We start from the raw sequence: 17,116 nt of genomic DNA, 5'->3' as shown, positions 1-17,116 counted from the left end.
TGTGCCCATTGCCCCCCGTCCTGTCACTGGGAACCATTGAAAAGAGCCTGGCTCCATCCTCCTTCAACCCACCCTTTAGATACTTGTACGCCATAATAAGGTCTCCCCTCAGCCTTCTCTTCTCCAGGCTAAAGAGTCCCAGCTCTCTCAGCCTTTCCTCATAAGGCAGATGCTCCAAGCCCTTAATCATCTTAGTTGCCCTTCGCTGGACTCGCTCCAGCAGTTCCCTGTCCCTCTTGAACTGGGGAGCCCAGAATTGGACACAGTATTCCAGTTGTGGCCTCACCAGTGCAGAGTAGAGGGGGAGAATGACCTCCCTCGACCTACTGGCCACACTCTTCCCTATGCAGCCCAAGATTCCATTGGCCTTTTTGGCGACAAGGGCACATTGCTGGGCCATGGATAATTTACTGTCTACGAAAGGCTGGAATAGCCTGAAGTTAGCTTTGACTGCCTGTGTAGCTCTTTAAAAAAAAAAAAAAAAAGAAAAAGACATCTAGAGGCTATAATAGACTACAGGTGATCACAGGTCAGCAGTATCCTGCTTCCAGGAAATGTCAGGAGAGTAAGAATTTCACACATTTACACAAGATAGCTGTATGTACGACTGGGAGAAATTCTTTCTCCCTATCCTGTTCTACATTGCTGCGCTGAGCACTGCATTGGGTTTGGAACCGGCAGGATATGAATCACCTGGAGAGAGGCCAGAAGAGTGCAGTTGCAGTGAGAACAGACCAGGGACCTACAAAATCATTGGTATGAGGCACGTTCAAAAGAGTAGGCTTGTTTAATATAGGGAAGGGAAGACAGATAGGAGGCTCACTAACAGCCTTCACTAGATAAAAGACATGTTCCGTAATAAAAGGGAATAAGTTGTTCTCCATACCCACAGTGCACAGAGCAAGGCGCAGCAAAGAAAGGCGGTAACAAGGAAGACTTAGGTCAAACATAAAAAAATGGCCATGAAAAATTAAGTCAGTCAGACATGACGCTGGCACAGTTCTTGCTTCCTTGAGAGCGGATAAGAAAACAAGTCTGAAAGTGCTGTTTTCCTATGATGCTAAACACTGCAAGATAGAGAGACCAGATCCAGACGCAGGGCCAGGCGAAATGGCCCGTCCCGAACTCACCCTGCCACCGCTAAACTACATTTACTACCTGAACTAGATCTGTATGCTGCAACATAATATACCACATTGCAGCGTACAGCCTAGAAGGTTTTTCTGCAACATAGGATCATTATTCTACATTATGGTCTCTTTTTCAGCTACAAGAATGCTTCAGGGTAAAGCTCTACCTACTCCGCTCTTCAAGAAAACATCGCGGTTTGAGAAGATAGTACTATTCTAAAAGCATTAGGTGCATTCTTACTGTGCCTCCCAAGATGAACCACGTATCTACAAAAACATACAGAAAGTGGCCATCCTAAAATACATATTAGTTAGTTACTAGATATCTTGGAAATGTAACCAATATTATCTTAATAGACACATTAAGATGGCATTTGAAACGTACTAAAAATCCATGCATTTTCCCTTTAGATTATGGACAAATTAGTAGCTTCAATTATACGGTGTCAACAAGATTTTCTTCTCCATGACTAAATGGACCAGGTTTTAAAATTCTTCAGTGATCTCATTATTAATTTAAATTAAGCTTCTAAGAAATTAAGAATAAGAATTTCATTTGATGAAAAGAATTCGCAGCCACAGAAACGAAAGTTTTCTAACACACTGGTGATAAAAGTACATTTACTCTTGGTCTGGGACAACGTTGCTGGACTTTCATAATTGTAACTAGAATGATCTGATAAATTGCTGCTCTTGTATACAGTTAGGGGTTGGGTTTTTTTTAAAAGGAGCTAAAAACATCAACTGCCCACCTGTATCTATTTTTAATTTGGTAATGACTGTACTTGCTAAAATTCTACCAAAATGTCACTCACAGATTTGGATTCCAGCTTTTTTTAAACAGAATATGGAGCAGAAAGCGTAACCTATTATGCAAAACTGTCAGATGCTTACTTTTAAAATCACAGAAATAAGCGCATAATCCTGATTTTCTTATAGACCAAAACTTTATTAAAGGAAAACAAAACTTGAATATAACTAGTCAAGATAGTCGAGGTATTCTATAAAAAGTAATAAGGTTCTGATCTGCGCGTGTCCTGTTAACCCATATAGTCCCTACTCCAGAACTAAGGGATGCCTCTTACTTTGTGGGTGCAAGGAAAGGCAGAACTACTTCAGACCACTGTGACTTCCATCTCATCAAATTCACAAATCAGCTAGACATTTAAACTGTGCCAACTGTTGCAAGTAAAACTGCTATCAAATCTCAGCTGCAAAAATGTCACTTCAGAGCACTCTGAAAAAATCTAGTACTGAATCCTTAACTAAAAAGCCACATTATTAAAATGGGTTTTTTTGGATTAACGCTACTCTTTTGAGTGAGAAAATATTCCAAATGATCAGACTACAAATATTTCTTACCTCAAACATAAATTAACTGTACATTAGGGGACTTTTTTTTAAAAATCTGATTAAAATTGTAATTCATGAGACTCCTCCTATTGGCAGCTGTATCACTTATCAATGACATCCTTTGGGGGGACTCTCAGCATGTGGCCCGCATAATACACCAGTTTTCATCCTAACTTATATATACCTTAACTGGAACACAAATGTTCCAGACTTCAAAATGTAATTAAAATATTAAAGTACTTTTTATTGTTAAAATATCATTAATGTGAGATTGAAGTTGACTCACTAGCATTAACAAAGGCAACTATCACTAATACTTGCTTTTCCTAACATACTGGAACTCTTTACGTACTAGATTCCTTACATCCTTACATCCTGAGACGGGAAATTAAACCACATTGGTTAAGCATGCTAATACACCATCGTGTTTAAACAAGTATGTTAGTTTGTGCAAAATGATATGCAGACAAGATTTTGCTGAAACAGAGTATATATACAAGGACCTCAAAAAAAAAAAAAAGTATTTTGACATACGGTGCTTCACTATGCTTGTTCTTTGGTAGCTCTGTGGAAAATCTGCAAATCAGTGAGTGGAAACAAGTGTATCTCTTAGCATTTTTGGCATCCCTAATTGCCAGAGTTCATCTGATCACCAGTTGATGGTTCATGCTCCAAGGACCACTTTTTGCTTTTATCCACCAATGGTTTAACATAAAATACAAAATGCATTTCAGAGAGGTAGATATGGACCACGCTTTTCTTTTTCCTTCCCTTTCCCACTAAGCATCAAAACCAGAAAGGCAGAGATGCCCGGAGATGCCTTCTCACCCTATGCCTGCCTGCAGAGAGTAGCTCTGCTTTCGAAAGGGCAGGACAGTACTCTTCACATCATGTCCTTCAGCAGTCGCAGAAGCCTACTAAAAATGTCTAAACTGGAACGATTTTCCCTTTTAAAGTGCAGTGCATCTAATCTCTACCTGTCTTAATAAAAATTTATATTGAAAGTCCTAAATTGGGCACATTTCTGTTAAGTATCGCTCCCTACAGTGCTATGGCAGTTCCTGTGCTTTGCAGAGAAACATGAGACTTTGTCTTAATGAAGGACACTTGAGCAACCTTCTTTCCTTCGGCAGGCTGATATTGACCACGCATATCTGCTACTACTAACGAATGTGAAAATTATAACCAAGAAAAACACATAGCCTCGGCTCTACAGTGGCCAAAATGATTTATGACATCAAGATCCAGTGAAGATGACGAATACTCTGGAGGGACTGCGCGAGCTCAGCCTGCGCTCACATGTTCTGTGCCCACTCCCAATTACTTCATTTATGACTGTAAAAGTGTTTTAACAAACAAAATTAATTATTTTGAATAATCCTTCTGAAATATGATATCCATTTTAATTGTATGTACCCTGTCATCAATTAAAGTTCCCTACCTTTTGGTGCATTAATTCAAAGATCATATCAGTGACAATGCAAAAAAAATTTACTAAAATTAAAAAAAAAAGTTACAAGGTTAATGTACTCTTGTGATACACTTAAAGTAATGCTAAAATGTTTTCATTTGAGTTTTACTAGACATTATTTTTCTACTCTTTAAAATCAATCTCTTTGTTCCAGGAACACATTTCCTGTCAATAAAATGAAAAATGATACAGATTTAGGAGGATAGCGGTCTCAGCGTAGCATCTCTCATATTATTATTCCAGTATCATCTGTTACAAAGTAAGACCAATTCCCACATCTAATTACAAACAGGATTTCAGAGTCATTAAACAAAATACATTTCCATTAGTGCTGCTGTAAGAAGATAGGGGAAAAAATGAAGATTAGTTCATGCTGCACCTCTGTTTTTCAAGCTTTGAAGATCTAGACCTCTGCACTCTAAGACTATAAATTTGTAAAGGATCTGAAAGGTGACAGACATGTGAAAGCTCTCAATTCTACACAGTTTAGCCATACCATTTGCATTTTGTCATTAGTTTATCTTTTACTGCACTTAGTTTTGTTAGTAGATATGGCAAGAATCTAGAGAGGTTGTTTATGATTACGCTGTGTGCACCCAGAGGTATTTTATTTGGTGCTAAGAAGGGTGGTTTTTTAAAAGATATGAATCTTGATTTTCTACACTAAATTTGTTCCTGCAAAAGTTAGAAATCATCGTAAGGAATTCTGTCTTCATGAAAAAAATGTACTTTATGCTCTGGAAAAACGGAACAGCAGTTCTCTGACTTCAAATAAGATAACAGTCAAAATACACCAAGGAAGCAGATTGTGTGATATGTTTAACTGTTGAAATATAAACTTACAAGAATATATATTCTCTATTCATAAACATTTATCAGCATCTAATTGTCATGAATCCATCTAAAATATACCCGTGAGAATTACCCACTCAAAAAGCATTCACATAAACCAGAGCTTACACATTTAATAAGAACTTTTCTAAAAAGTCAGCATAATACCTAAATTTGCTTGATCTTTAAAATAGTTTATATTAGCTTATGATGTTATATAAACATAAATTAACTTCATCATGATTGATTTCATAAGCATCAAACCCAGAAATTCCTCTCAAAGAAAAAAATGTCCCAGATTTAAAAAGCACAGAGAATTTAATTTTCAGAAGTTGTACGGAGTTATGTTCCCTTTATTAGTTTTAAAACTACAGCCAGAACTACTTCATATTTCTCAGAGGTGGGTGCCAGTCAATCCAAATATGTAAATACCAGCTGATGAATCAACTTTTATGTGTGAATCATATACATTTACTAGAAAGTATTTATGTTCGTATTTAAACACGTAAGAACACTTTTTAAAAAGACAGTTGAAGTACTCACATGCATTCAATAGCTAACTGCTTAACAATCTAAGATGATAACCTTAAAATAGTTTGCAGATAAGAAAAAAGTTCACTTTTGCACTCCACTCAAACTGGTTCACTAAAGCATCCTAAAATTCTTGCTATTAAATCCTGCCCTGTGGTGGGGTACCACAGCAGAAAATCCCAATTTGCCAGGGAAATAGATATATGTGCATCCTGTTTCCAAGCTTCACACACGGAGACTGGGTTCTTGGGATAAATGAGAGTGCCCACGAAAGCCATCACCACTAGGAAGAAATAGAAGAGAGAATACAGCAGAATACAAACAATGTACAACCAAACCAAACAAAAAGCTTATCGCTTCCTGGCTAATGTTTGAGGACCTGTATCTTCAAAGAGAAAGCGGCACATCAACCTTTTCCTCCAGAATTATCAGCCACTGGCTCCAGGAAGGCCTCACTTACATTATCTGCAGGGAAGTCATTGCTCTGTATCATTCAGCAACCACGGACATTTTCTGACAAGGAGCAACAGGCAAAGCTTTCTAAAGCGTCAGTGTTATGTGAATGTTTTAGTTCCTTCACTCCATTTCCACTGAAAAAGAAAGCCTACAATTTCTTAGATATCACTTGCAAGTGGGTCCAAGAAACTTCCAAGAAACCACACCTCCAAACCTATGTATGGAAGCGCATCCTGAAAGCCACTGAGTTTCATCACTACACGAATCTTCTTCAAGCATTACTGCCTTCAGATAAACACTCTTATGCAGAGCTTGTCCTCACAGCCAGTCACCTATGGGGCCACATGTGCCTTCATTACCTAGAGGAGCTTCATTCATACGTCAGACTTCAGCATGCTGTTCCCTCACACCTGCACTGTGAGTTAGCCCTGAAGAACCAATGTCTGGTCCAGGGGCTTCAGAAGTTTTTTTTGTTCAGACGCACACATAGCCCAGTCCTATCAGAGGATAGGTCCAACCTCCCACAGAGAAACACATCCAGACTGATGGGCTGAACAGGAGCCGTGAAGTGCTCTGAAATAACTTCTGATCTCCAGGAGATCTTTTAAGCTGTGTCTCTTCATGACACTGACCATCACCGCCTATGTCCCAGCCCAGACCCGTTGGCTGTGCAGTATGTCTTATGCCACAAGCCATACCCACAGTACAAACTCATCCACATGCTCGAGGAAAAAAGTCACGTGAAGAACGTCATCCTCTTTCCTATCTATCCTACCTATCCCAGTGCTCATCAATGCATTTGTGTTTGATGGCCGTGGACTAGCAGCTCGCTGCACTCCACCACTCAGCGAACAGGAGGTCCACTAGCCACTAGGTGCTACTCTCAACTTCCAGTGTGAAAAGCAAGTATCTTCACACTCACCATGACAAATTCAGGTACATATCTAAAGAAATACCACAGATGTCTCAATTTTTAGGATGAAGTGTGTTAATATATCTGCTAGGGCAGGAGTCAAACAAGCCTAGTTTTTGGATGAGATGGCACAGAAAAACTGTATTAAATTCTCTCTTATTACAAGACTATATATATTCCGCCTGGCAAAAGAACAATTAAAGAAAATTAAATGTGTGCTTCACTAGCTTTTCAATTGATACCAAAAATATTAATAGTAGTTTTGACTTATTACATTTTTTAAATGGCATGAACGTTTTGTGTTCTTTAAAAAAATTATCGTATTTGAAATAATAGCTCTGCTCACGTAACACTAAAATGCTTGCTTTAACAACAGGAAAAATGACTTCACGAGGTCTGCACGGCACTCAAGGATAAAAAAAAAATAAATCTGTTCTCTGGTCTTGTCATTTTTACTTTTACAATAAAATAACAGCCTCGGCATCCTGCTTTTTAGAATAAAAGACCTACCTCTTTTGACTTTTCAAGCACTTGAAAATTTTAAAAGAGAAAAACTAAAAAATGCTGACCGTGTAATAGCTGGGTATTCACGGTGGGTGGAGAACATGAAAGGTTACAATATGGATCTGTGCCTACGCGTTTCTTTTCAACTTGAGCAGCATCCTCCTGCTTCTGCTAACTCGGCAATCATACAGCTGACAGATTTCTGGGTTTTCTAAATAATGCATGGGATTTTCTTTTAACATGTCAGTGCAAAAGTATCAATTCTGCCCCTGTGTCGTTTGTGATGCTGATTTTCCTTGACAGCATTCCATTAAACCAATGAGGTTTTTTCCTCCTGATGGTTCCTTAAATATTCCACTGAGTGATGTATTTGTGGGTTTTTAAACAGATTGTGAAGGATGTTTGCATTTATGAGAAAACTGCATGGCAGGTACTGAAGGGGAAAACGGATAAAAAGATAACTTTTTTTTTCCCCCCTAAGAAGAGTTTTTTCTCTGATCCTCATATGCCAAAAGCCAGGGTGTTTTTCCTTTCTTTTCTGCCTAACTTAGCTCCTTGTCTGGAAATTAAGCAACAAGACTCTATATACAGAATAACATTTTGACTTCCTAAGGAAATACCACTGAAACACTTAGTACTGTTTGATATCTCTCTTGGGAAAGCAAAACACATTTATTAAATCATGCATGCTAACTCCAAAAGCCAACAGGAGGAAATAACTGCTTTATTCTTTGCACTGAGGTTTTGTACAAACAGGTACTGTTGCTATGCACTGATCCTTCTTTGCTTATGCAGCTTAAAGGATGTTCAGGTAATATCACCAATACTGTATTTTGCAATCTATCCTTCACATTCCAGTTCTATCACATACTTGTAAAATTACCTACTGCCACGCTATTAGAAAAAAAAGCTCTGATTTCAAATGTTTCCAATTTCCCTAGGTAATTATATGCTAATTTCCAGAATACACTTCACCTCATTTTAGTACTGCATGATGATGAAACAGATGATCTTTACAAACACTTTTGCGCAACCAGAGAGGTTTTGTTTTGTTTATCTTATTTCTATAGAACAACAAAATTGATTACGTGGCTGGGCTTTGAGAGATCTCCACATGCATTGAGCATACCTGGTTTCAGCTGCCAGCTTCAAACTCTTGATCTTACTCGTTTTCTGAAGTGGAATATGAAAGGCCACATCACTCCTGGCACATATTATCAGTCATGCTTTACAGCATGACTTGCCTTAGCTATGGCAATCTTCTGGATTCAAGGCAATCCTCAGATGTGTGCACTGATTGCCATCAACAAACTGTCTCACCTCCAAGGACTCGCATGGAGTAGCCAAAAAGGAGGAACAGGATTGTCAAAGATTTATGGCCACTGGGAATCGGAGATTTCAGATGGATTAATTTCTGCCACTTCCAGACACCTATGTCCCCAACTACCTGGTTCTCTAAATTCAACCTTCTTTCCCAGATCTTACAAGAAGATACAGACAGGCACTAAGCCACAAGGAACAGCAAGCACAGATTGGCTGGACTGTGGGACCAGAGAACCTATAGTGCCAGATTAAATATGAGATTTTCAACTGCCTGAGAAGTTTGTTTCAACACTTCATATGATGAGTAGGAAGGTGCAAAAAAATCTCTTTCTCTTCTGCAGAGAGAGTGGAAAGGCGGACATTAACGTTCAAACATATAATAACATTCTACATGGCACTGTGAACTAATGCATTATTACCTTAACTAAAAAATACGTGCAATTCTTTTTTTTGTACTTTTTTTTCCCCCCACAGTTTCAATATTGTCTCTTGCATTTTTTTTAAATAAGTTATTTAGAATATTTCAGTACTAAACTCTACCATTACTGAGATTATTGTCATATCACAAAAAGGAGGTAGGTAGGACCTGATGGCAAAGCATACCAACTGAACTAGAAGCAGGAAAAGAAGTGGCACATTTACTCCCCACTTCCTCAGACACACGGCAATTTCCTAGAGGACAACACAATATCCGAGGAATTACAGTCAGTGATGCTGAGAGTTAAGAGTTCAAATTTTAAATTGATAGCATGAATTCTGGCTTCAGATACAGAAATTTTTGAAAAATTTCCATCATGATAGGTGCACACATAACAGAGAAAGAAAGAACAGAAGCGACATTCTAGGCACTACTAAAGAAGTAAATATAAAAATATTTCATACTGACTTCAACAGATACAGATGGGGACTGAAACGAATATGACAAGACATCCTCACCCCTTTTTTATTATACTAATGGCCTGCATATAATGACACACTTCCAAAAAATCTGGCAATAAACTTTCAGGACTTAATACCCATCAATTACATTTTAATTCAAAACAAGCAACGGCAAGAGAGACTATTCCACTCATCCATCAGACTACAGAGTGAGGAGGAATGCACACTTCCTAACGTGAAATATTTAGTGGTGTTGTATCTTACGCTCTCCAAAGGAAGTCAATGTGTAACACTGAAGTAAAAACAACAACAATCACTACAGTTGTTTGTTTAAGTAAAACTTCAACCCTTCAAGTCTTTGCTACAGTAAAAAGAAAAAAAAAATCAAAGGAAGAAAAAGGTCCTCTGCTCTGTACAACAATATTTCTGATTTGACAGCTACAATTATAATCATTCAGACATCTATTTCCCACAAACTCTCCACAGCCATAACCTTTAGTGATTAATTATAAAGTTCCAGGAGCAATAGTACACAGACTAATTTCCTAAAACAATAAAAGACAGAATTTCTCATTTGGAGCTAAATGAAACACGAACAGGTTGTTATTCATGCTGAAATCTAGATGCAGAGTCATGTTGCAGCCATTACAGAAGCTATTAAACACAACCTCAAATCAAAGAAACTGTAGGTCGCTCCCCTAAAATAAAATGTTTTTCTCACTTATGAGGCTTCTGAGTCCTTTGCTCTGTTCCTTTTTACCTCTTCCTAGTAAAAAAAATTTCAAAATTCAATTTTCTTTCTCATTTTGCATCACCATTTTGTTTTTAATAGTCATTTAAACTGTAAGAGTCTAGAGCAGAACAAACATTTGGTAAAGTTTTCATGCACACAGAATTATCATGGTGTTCTCTTCACAGTGAATCAAAGTTACAAAATGTGTATCAACTTCTAAACAAAATGCCAAGTCCCTTCACGCCCCACCTTAGTCTCCAGTGAGTTTTCCATGGTGAATATTTGATAATTCCTCAGTTACCTTGTATAGTGAAAGGTACAGTTAAGTTTCACATTCCATTCAATTTGGTTTTCCTTTCTGATACTTCCTGCTGTATCTACTTAATGTAAATCTTTAAAAAATGTTACTCCAATAAAGACAGAAGCCATGCATTACAAAACCAATTCTAGTGCTGCCATTGCAGATACTAAAGAGAGGGGAAATTGTGATTTTTAACATGATTAGTAGTAGGTTTTTTTTCTTGACTTATTTCTCTGTCTGCAAGCAACATTGGCACTCAATCCAGGAAATTTGCCCTCGGCAATTTTACTGAATTAGACGATCAGAAGGGGAAAGAATTGAGAAAAGAGCTTTACATAACTGACATCGTATCTTTATCCTTGGGCCCCACTGTAACCAGCTAAAGTCAGTGGGAATTTTTCCACATATTTAAATCAGTATTGAGTCAGTTGTAGAACTCATTGAATTGGTAAACCATAGAGAGCTTTCATTTAATACGCATACTCTTGACGTATTGTTGAAAGGCTGGTATGATAGTCCCCCCAAAAACCTGTCAACAAGGTGCCTAAAATATTAATATACTGTAGATTTTCCCCGTAAGAAGTATATAAGATTTGCCATACCAGGTAACACATGAAACCATGAACATTCCAATTAGCAAGCTTTTGTGCAGCAGCTTTAAAAAACCCTAATGCTAACCCTACATCTTTTCTGTACAAAGCTTCCTTGCTTTTCTGTAGGAATTCTACCTTCAGTCATATTTCTAGCATTCAGTGAAACTTTATAATTCATTTTGAACTATATACAGACCATAAGAGTTACGCAAACTATGTATGCTTTTTCAGTGCTTTTTTTCTGAATTCAATATGCACTAATTGATTAGGGTCTGAGAGGTGAGCAAGAAATACATATCCTACATAATAGAAAGCTGGGGAAGGGTTTAATGCATGAATTAGAAGCCAGATTTCTTCAATACAGATGAGTACACAAAATTAGCAAAACGCAATACCACTTTTGGAAAGACTGCTTTGTGCATAATTTGTCATGAATTCAAAGTTATTCCTTCAGAAAATGAGTCTAAGACCTCCCAGCTGCTGCTTTATTGGTCTAATAAATTACCATTTTGATGGTACAATGCATATACACTATACACCATCCAAGCAAGCAAACTGTTAGAGCAGCTTCATCTCTAGAGACACATGTGTGACTTCAGAGATGTGCGAAAGCCGATGGGAGATCTGAATGCAATGAGGGATCAGACAATGCCTCTGTTCTTGAATTGATAATGAAAACAAAGGATGTATAAGTTCCCAAAACAGGAAGAGTGTATTGTAGGATTGCTTGTGTCAAAAAAAGCGAGTCCAAGGGAACCTGCCCTTATTGCTAGGTATCTAGCAGCTTTCTGAGACAAAACAGATGGATCTTATTCTAGGGTCTCTACACTATCCCAGTAAAAGTCTCATCTATTTACCCAAAAAGAACACTAGAATAAACAAAGAAGATTTCCTCTTGAAATGATCCATTTCTGACTTAAACTTTGAGCCCTATTCTTGTGGACCTGGGGAGTTTAGTTCAAGTTTATACTAATGCTTATAGTAGTACAGACTGAACATGTGTCAGTGCCTTCTACCCAAGGTTATTCCAGCCAAGTAGGCCATAACAAACATTTATCATGACTCTCCTTCATAGCTGTTGTTTGCAAATATCCACTCAAGGAAAGAATAAAATGCAGAAAAGCCAGAAAGTTGGTAATTTAGCATTCCCTACTTTACCTTTCTCCAGTGAACTGTGGAACTCATTATGAGTTCCAACAACCTGACGTTTTGGAAACTTTCCATCATTTACAGGAAAACTCTAGGCTCACTGTATTATTGCCAATAGAGATGTCTTTTATTACTACAAATATATTTAGGGAACAGTTTAAAAAGTCTGTATTCTAACATCATGAAACTAATCCTTCACCAATATTTTTCAAAAAAATAGTGAAGAAGGCTGTTAGAAGGAATACTGCAGGAATGGGTGCAGCAATTTTGACTGGCAGACCAAAGCTTACAAAATAAAAGAGCACAAGCATTTGAGATAGATTTTTGATTTTGTTTCCCATGCACAAAAACAGGTGTTAAGAGCTCCCCTACAGGTAACATGCACAGCATTACTTACCTGCATTAGAATTGAGCTCTTCATTTTCTGATTCTGTTCCATTTTGACTTCCACTTCCGTGAAGGCTATTCATTGCCATAAGTTTCATTTTCTGTAACTTCATAGCCTCTGCCATGGCAGCCGCTGTCAGACCTGGAAGAAGATAAATAAATAAAATGCAATAACACACCACACAATGAAGCACTGAAAAATACGAAGAAAACAATTCCTTTCAGTGAGAATAAGTCACACAAATTCAATACACATTCTTAGTCCAGTTATGTAATGTTATTCTGAACACTATTTTAAAGTCGAGTTGTCACAGTACACCATTCTGAGAATTAATTTTTTTAAATTCTTTCATGTTTCTTTTTTTTTCTTTTTACATGTATAGCATAGAGAAATATTTATTTAATGGTATCCCTTTCCTTATACTTTTAAATATAATTTCCTGTCCCTTTGATCATTTTGTTACTTTGATCACTTTCTGCTTGACTTATTTAGCTTCTACAAAATTTCCAAGTACACTAGTAAGATCCTTAATTTCAACAGTTTGAAGCCAATTAGAATGGAACAACCACTGCTGTACTATTATATTATATATGCAAATATTATTTTGTCTTTTTCTGAAGTCAGTTGGTTTGGATTAACGTATTGCTACTGGAAAAAAGTTATTGGAAATGTTGGAAAAGTACAATATGGGAAATCACAAACTCGATCCCACCTTTATGAAACCATTAAGACCAGCACAAATTTACAGAATTAAGGGGGGTTAGCGGTAGAAGATTTTCAAGGGCTTAAAACCCAATTAATTACCATTAGTAAAAGAGAAGAAGTAGAGTAGTGTCAGGCTACAGATTACCAGCATTACCATATTTTTTTAATTATTATTTAGATTCCTAATATCTGTTTTTTATAAGAGTAAACTTTTTAAGTTTTATCCTTTTGACTTGGTCAGTAACAGATTAGCTTTTCTTCCAGACAGTATCAAATTACTATTACTCTGGGGCAAGATGTGACCGAAAATGTCGTATCTGAAGTTCATCTATCTCACAGGAAAATACAGGGCATAAGGCCACGTAACTAAGAAAGATTTCTACAGGTATAATTGTCTATTCATTCAGTTATAGTTTAAATGGGTTTCCTGTCTTCCTCCCAGTATAGTATGACTTGCTTTTGTCACTTGCTAAAAAGCAAGCTAAATGCTTCCTATCAGCTGTCTTGTAATTGACTGTGCAATAGTTCCACAAAATCACTGAGTTGCATTTACTAATAAACCCCCATTATTTTTTGTTGGTCATGCATGTTGTATCAACCCACGAAGATATACATCAAAACAGAATTAAATAATCTGCTGTTTCTGGAAAGTACTGCTTACTGAGGAGATTAGATACTGATTAAAGTGAACTACTGATTTTCATATCTGATACAGCCACGCATCCATAAATTAAAATACTTTCTTTTAAAAGCTGCTATGAATTTTACATTTAGATTAGCTCTGCTGCTCCTATAATAGGCTTCACAAAAGTTCTCATTATTTTAATATTACTTAAGCAAGCAATCAATAGACTCCAAATGCATGGAGGAGGGACATGTATTATCACATACGGATACAGCAATTTGGTTAACTTCAGTGAAGATATCCCTGATAAATATCAGTAAGTTGGAGATGACACATTACAAGATGGGAGTTACACAAGCCCTCTTCAGGCCGTCTGTCCTCCTTCCACCTTGCCTAAGAGCCTCTCAGCATTCACAAAAACAAACTGCAGCTACACATTCCTATAATCCCAAAGGACTGATGCCAGATCTAATAAATACCACCCACACGAATTAGGCACTTGTTTTACCGTTTTACCATTTTGTCACTGATACATGAAAAACTACATTGATTTCATTATTAATATACACTATATACGTACATATAAAAATAAGTCCAGAAAACATCATCAACAACCTTGACTTTTAGGTCATTTAATGCAGTTCTCACTTCATACAGAAGATCACTATACCTTAACATTACTCATTTTTTCTTTAATTTTTTTTTTCTAACACCCTAAAGTTCTTTTGCAAATGCTACTTTTTTTTTTTTTATCAAGCAGATATAAATTCTTGATGTTAAAAATAATGTTTTTACTAAATTCTCTGGCTGACACCACTCACACTTAATCCATCAATGAATACTTCTTAAATGATAAAACTGTTCACACACTTTCTGAAGAAGATGAAATAGTCTATAAACTTTTCCACTTTTTTTCTAGGGAAAGGAAGTGGGATTGCTCTTTGAGTAAATTTCAAATTATTTTCAGGAAGTTCAAAAAACAAGCATCATCACAAGTCCTTTGAGGAATTTACTGTTTTCAAAATTTCCAGGAACCTGTGTGATTTGCCTATCTGCACATTTGTACTTCCATATCCCAACCAATTCCAAGTTTTGAGGTACAGCCATCACTAGAGCACTTTCAGAACTTGTACCCACTCACAGCCTACTCTTTTCTCACTTTATCCATCTAATCCATTTCGTTCACATTTATTTTAAAGGTTACAAAATACAGAGTCTGAACACGGAGTTTTTTATCATAACATTTTATCAGTTGTATGTACCCAAATACATATAGATGAATCAATATCCCAGTAAATATTTTCATCTGGTTCAGTATTTATACAGGTTCTTGATTCTATAAGTCATAAAACTTTACTTAGTTTAAATATCCAAAAGAGTAAAGAAACTATTCATAAGGAAATAAAGGGGAATGGAAAGTGAATTCAGACATTTAGTAAAATGTTCAGTGAAAAGACAAGACAAAAAATTACCTAAGGCAGTGTATAAAAAGAAAAAAGCACACACACCCCCCCAACCCCAAACTTCTACAGAACAGTTGTATCAGAAGCATAATGAAGGCAGAAAGGGTATCGAGGAACAAACAGAAAAGAATAAACAGTCCCCAAAATCACCACGATGCTGCCTGCAGAAATTAAAGGTAATTATTGTCAGGGATTTTTGAGCTCCCTAACCAGACACAGCTGCCATAAGGACAACAGCCAAAAAACAGTGATGTATCAGAAATCTATGCTGTGCCATCTGCCACACCAAAGTCACTCTACTTCAGCATTAAAAGTTTAAAGAGTAAAGCACAGCACTACAGCCTGAAGATCCTGAGCAGTCAGGCATAAACTTGAAGCAGAGATAGCCAATACTCTAAGATCAGTATAAGCAAAGTCTTTATGCCTTCATTTATTTATTCCCCAGTCTATACAATTTCTTACTTGAATTGTGGTAGCAATAAAAGCCCCAGAATCTGACTCTATGAGGCACTTTAAAAAAACAGTGTAATAATTATTCAGCATTTCTGAAAGCTAATAAAATTGAGGTTAAAGCAAATAGTTTCAGCAGTAAGGGTGTGGTACTGAGTGAAATGATGGAAGAAAAAAACCATACAGCAAATCACCCATTGGCATAATCTTCAATTAAGGGTACTGCTGCAGCTAACATTACAGAAGTTACTATTTAATTTAACCATTAATAAAATTCCTTTCTATAATTGACTCAGCTCTGGCTAGCTGTGGCAAGGAGGACTATTCTTCAACTGACTTATCTAAAGACCTACAAAGAACTGAAGAATCATTTCCATCTTCTCGGATGAATCATTATCAGCAGCAGAATCTCACCTAGAGTACCCTGCTTTGAAAAACGTACTTGAAAACTGCTGTAACATATACATCTATCCCTCTACTTTCACCTTAAAAAAAAAAAAAGGATCACTAGGAAAACCAACATCCTGGATTACATACTTCAAAGCTTCTGTTTTTTTCCTCTCCATTTACACTTTAAATTTCCCTTCCTTCAGTTATCTTCTGCCATCTGTGATCAATCACTAAACACCCAGAAAATAAACTATGTACCGCTTATTATCAAAACGTACAGCCTTTACAATAATAACAACCACAACAAAAAAGCAGCAGTCTCATCACAGTTGCAATGATTTGTTTTCAAAACTGCTACCACCCATGTGGCCGGTGGGCTAACAGTAGCCCACAACCCACCAGTCGCTGTGGCTGAAAGACAGCAGCTCCTTGAGGAGCTGGTAGGGATCTTTAAGATACATCAGCACTAATGCTGAAATCTCAGAGCCATGTTCTGGGTCAGCTCTCTATATATGAATCTTGATTACAACTGCATAACAGATTGTGATGGTGTGCACTCAGGTACACCTGCATCGTGCATATGGCAAAACAACCAACTGCCATTAGTAATCTTCATTCCATAATTTCAGTTTTGTCAGGACACTGTGTACCCTCCCCTTTGACAAGTCTGCATAGCTCTGCTGTACAACATGAATTTAGCCCTGAAATAACCTTTCAAGGACACACAAATCGGCACACTTTGTGTTCATGTTGCATAGAAGTAAGATTCTCCAATTATATTCTGACCCACAGTTAAAATATACCTAAGCACCAAACAGTTTTTAAATTAAGGTTTTAGTTTCAAATTAGGACCATACTCAGCTTACTTAGCATGGCATGTCATATTGCTCTGGGGAAGACCCGCCACTTGTGGGGCACTGAAGATGGA

The 17,116-nt window shown here is 37.0% G+C and overlaps 1 protein-coding gene across 1 annotated transcript in view; it reads right to left on the bottom strand.

The window, feature by feature from the left end:
* DACH2 (dachshund family transcription factor 2) overlaps positions 1-17,116 on the bottom strand; it is a gene marked incomplete at its 5' end in the record, with an annotated part of 324,122 nt that overhangs the window by 93,328 nt on the left and 213,678 nt on the right. The window contains one exon of the mRNA XM_082488049.1: positions 12,565-12,696. Coding sequence (XP_082344175.1) covers positions 12,565-12,696 — 132 coding nt within the window. The remainder of the gene's footprint in view (positions 1-12,564; positions 12,697-17,116) is intronic.

The sequence above is a fragment of the Vanellus vanellus genome (genome assembly GCF_965231255.1).
Source record: "Vanellus vanellus genome assembly, chromosome: 10".
Lineage (NCBI taxonomy): Eukaryota > Metazoa > Chordata > Aves > Charadriiformes > Charadriidae > Vanellus > Vanellus vanellus.
Note: the sequence above shows the minus strand (reverse complement) of the source record. Positions and strands in the feature narration are given on the sequence as shown.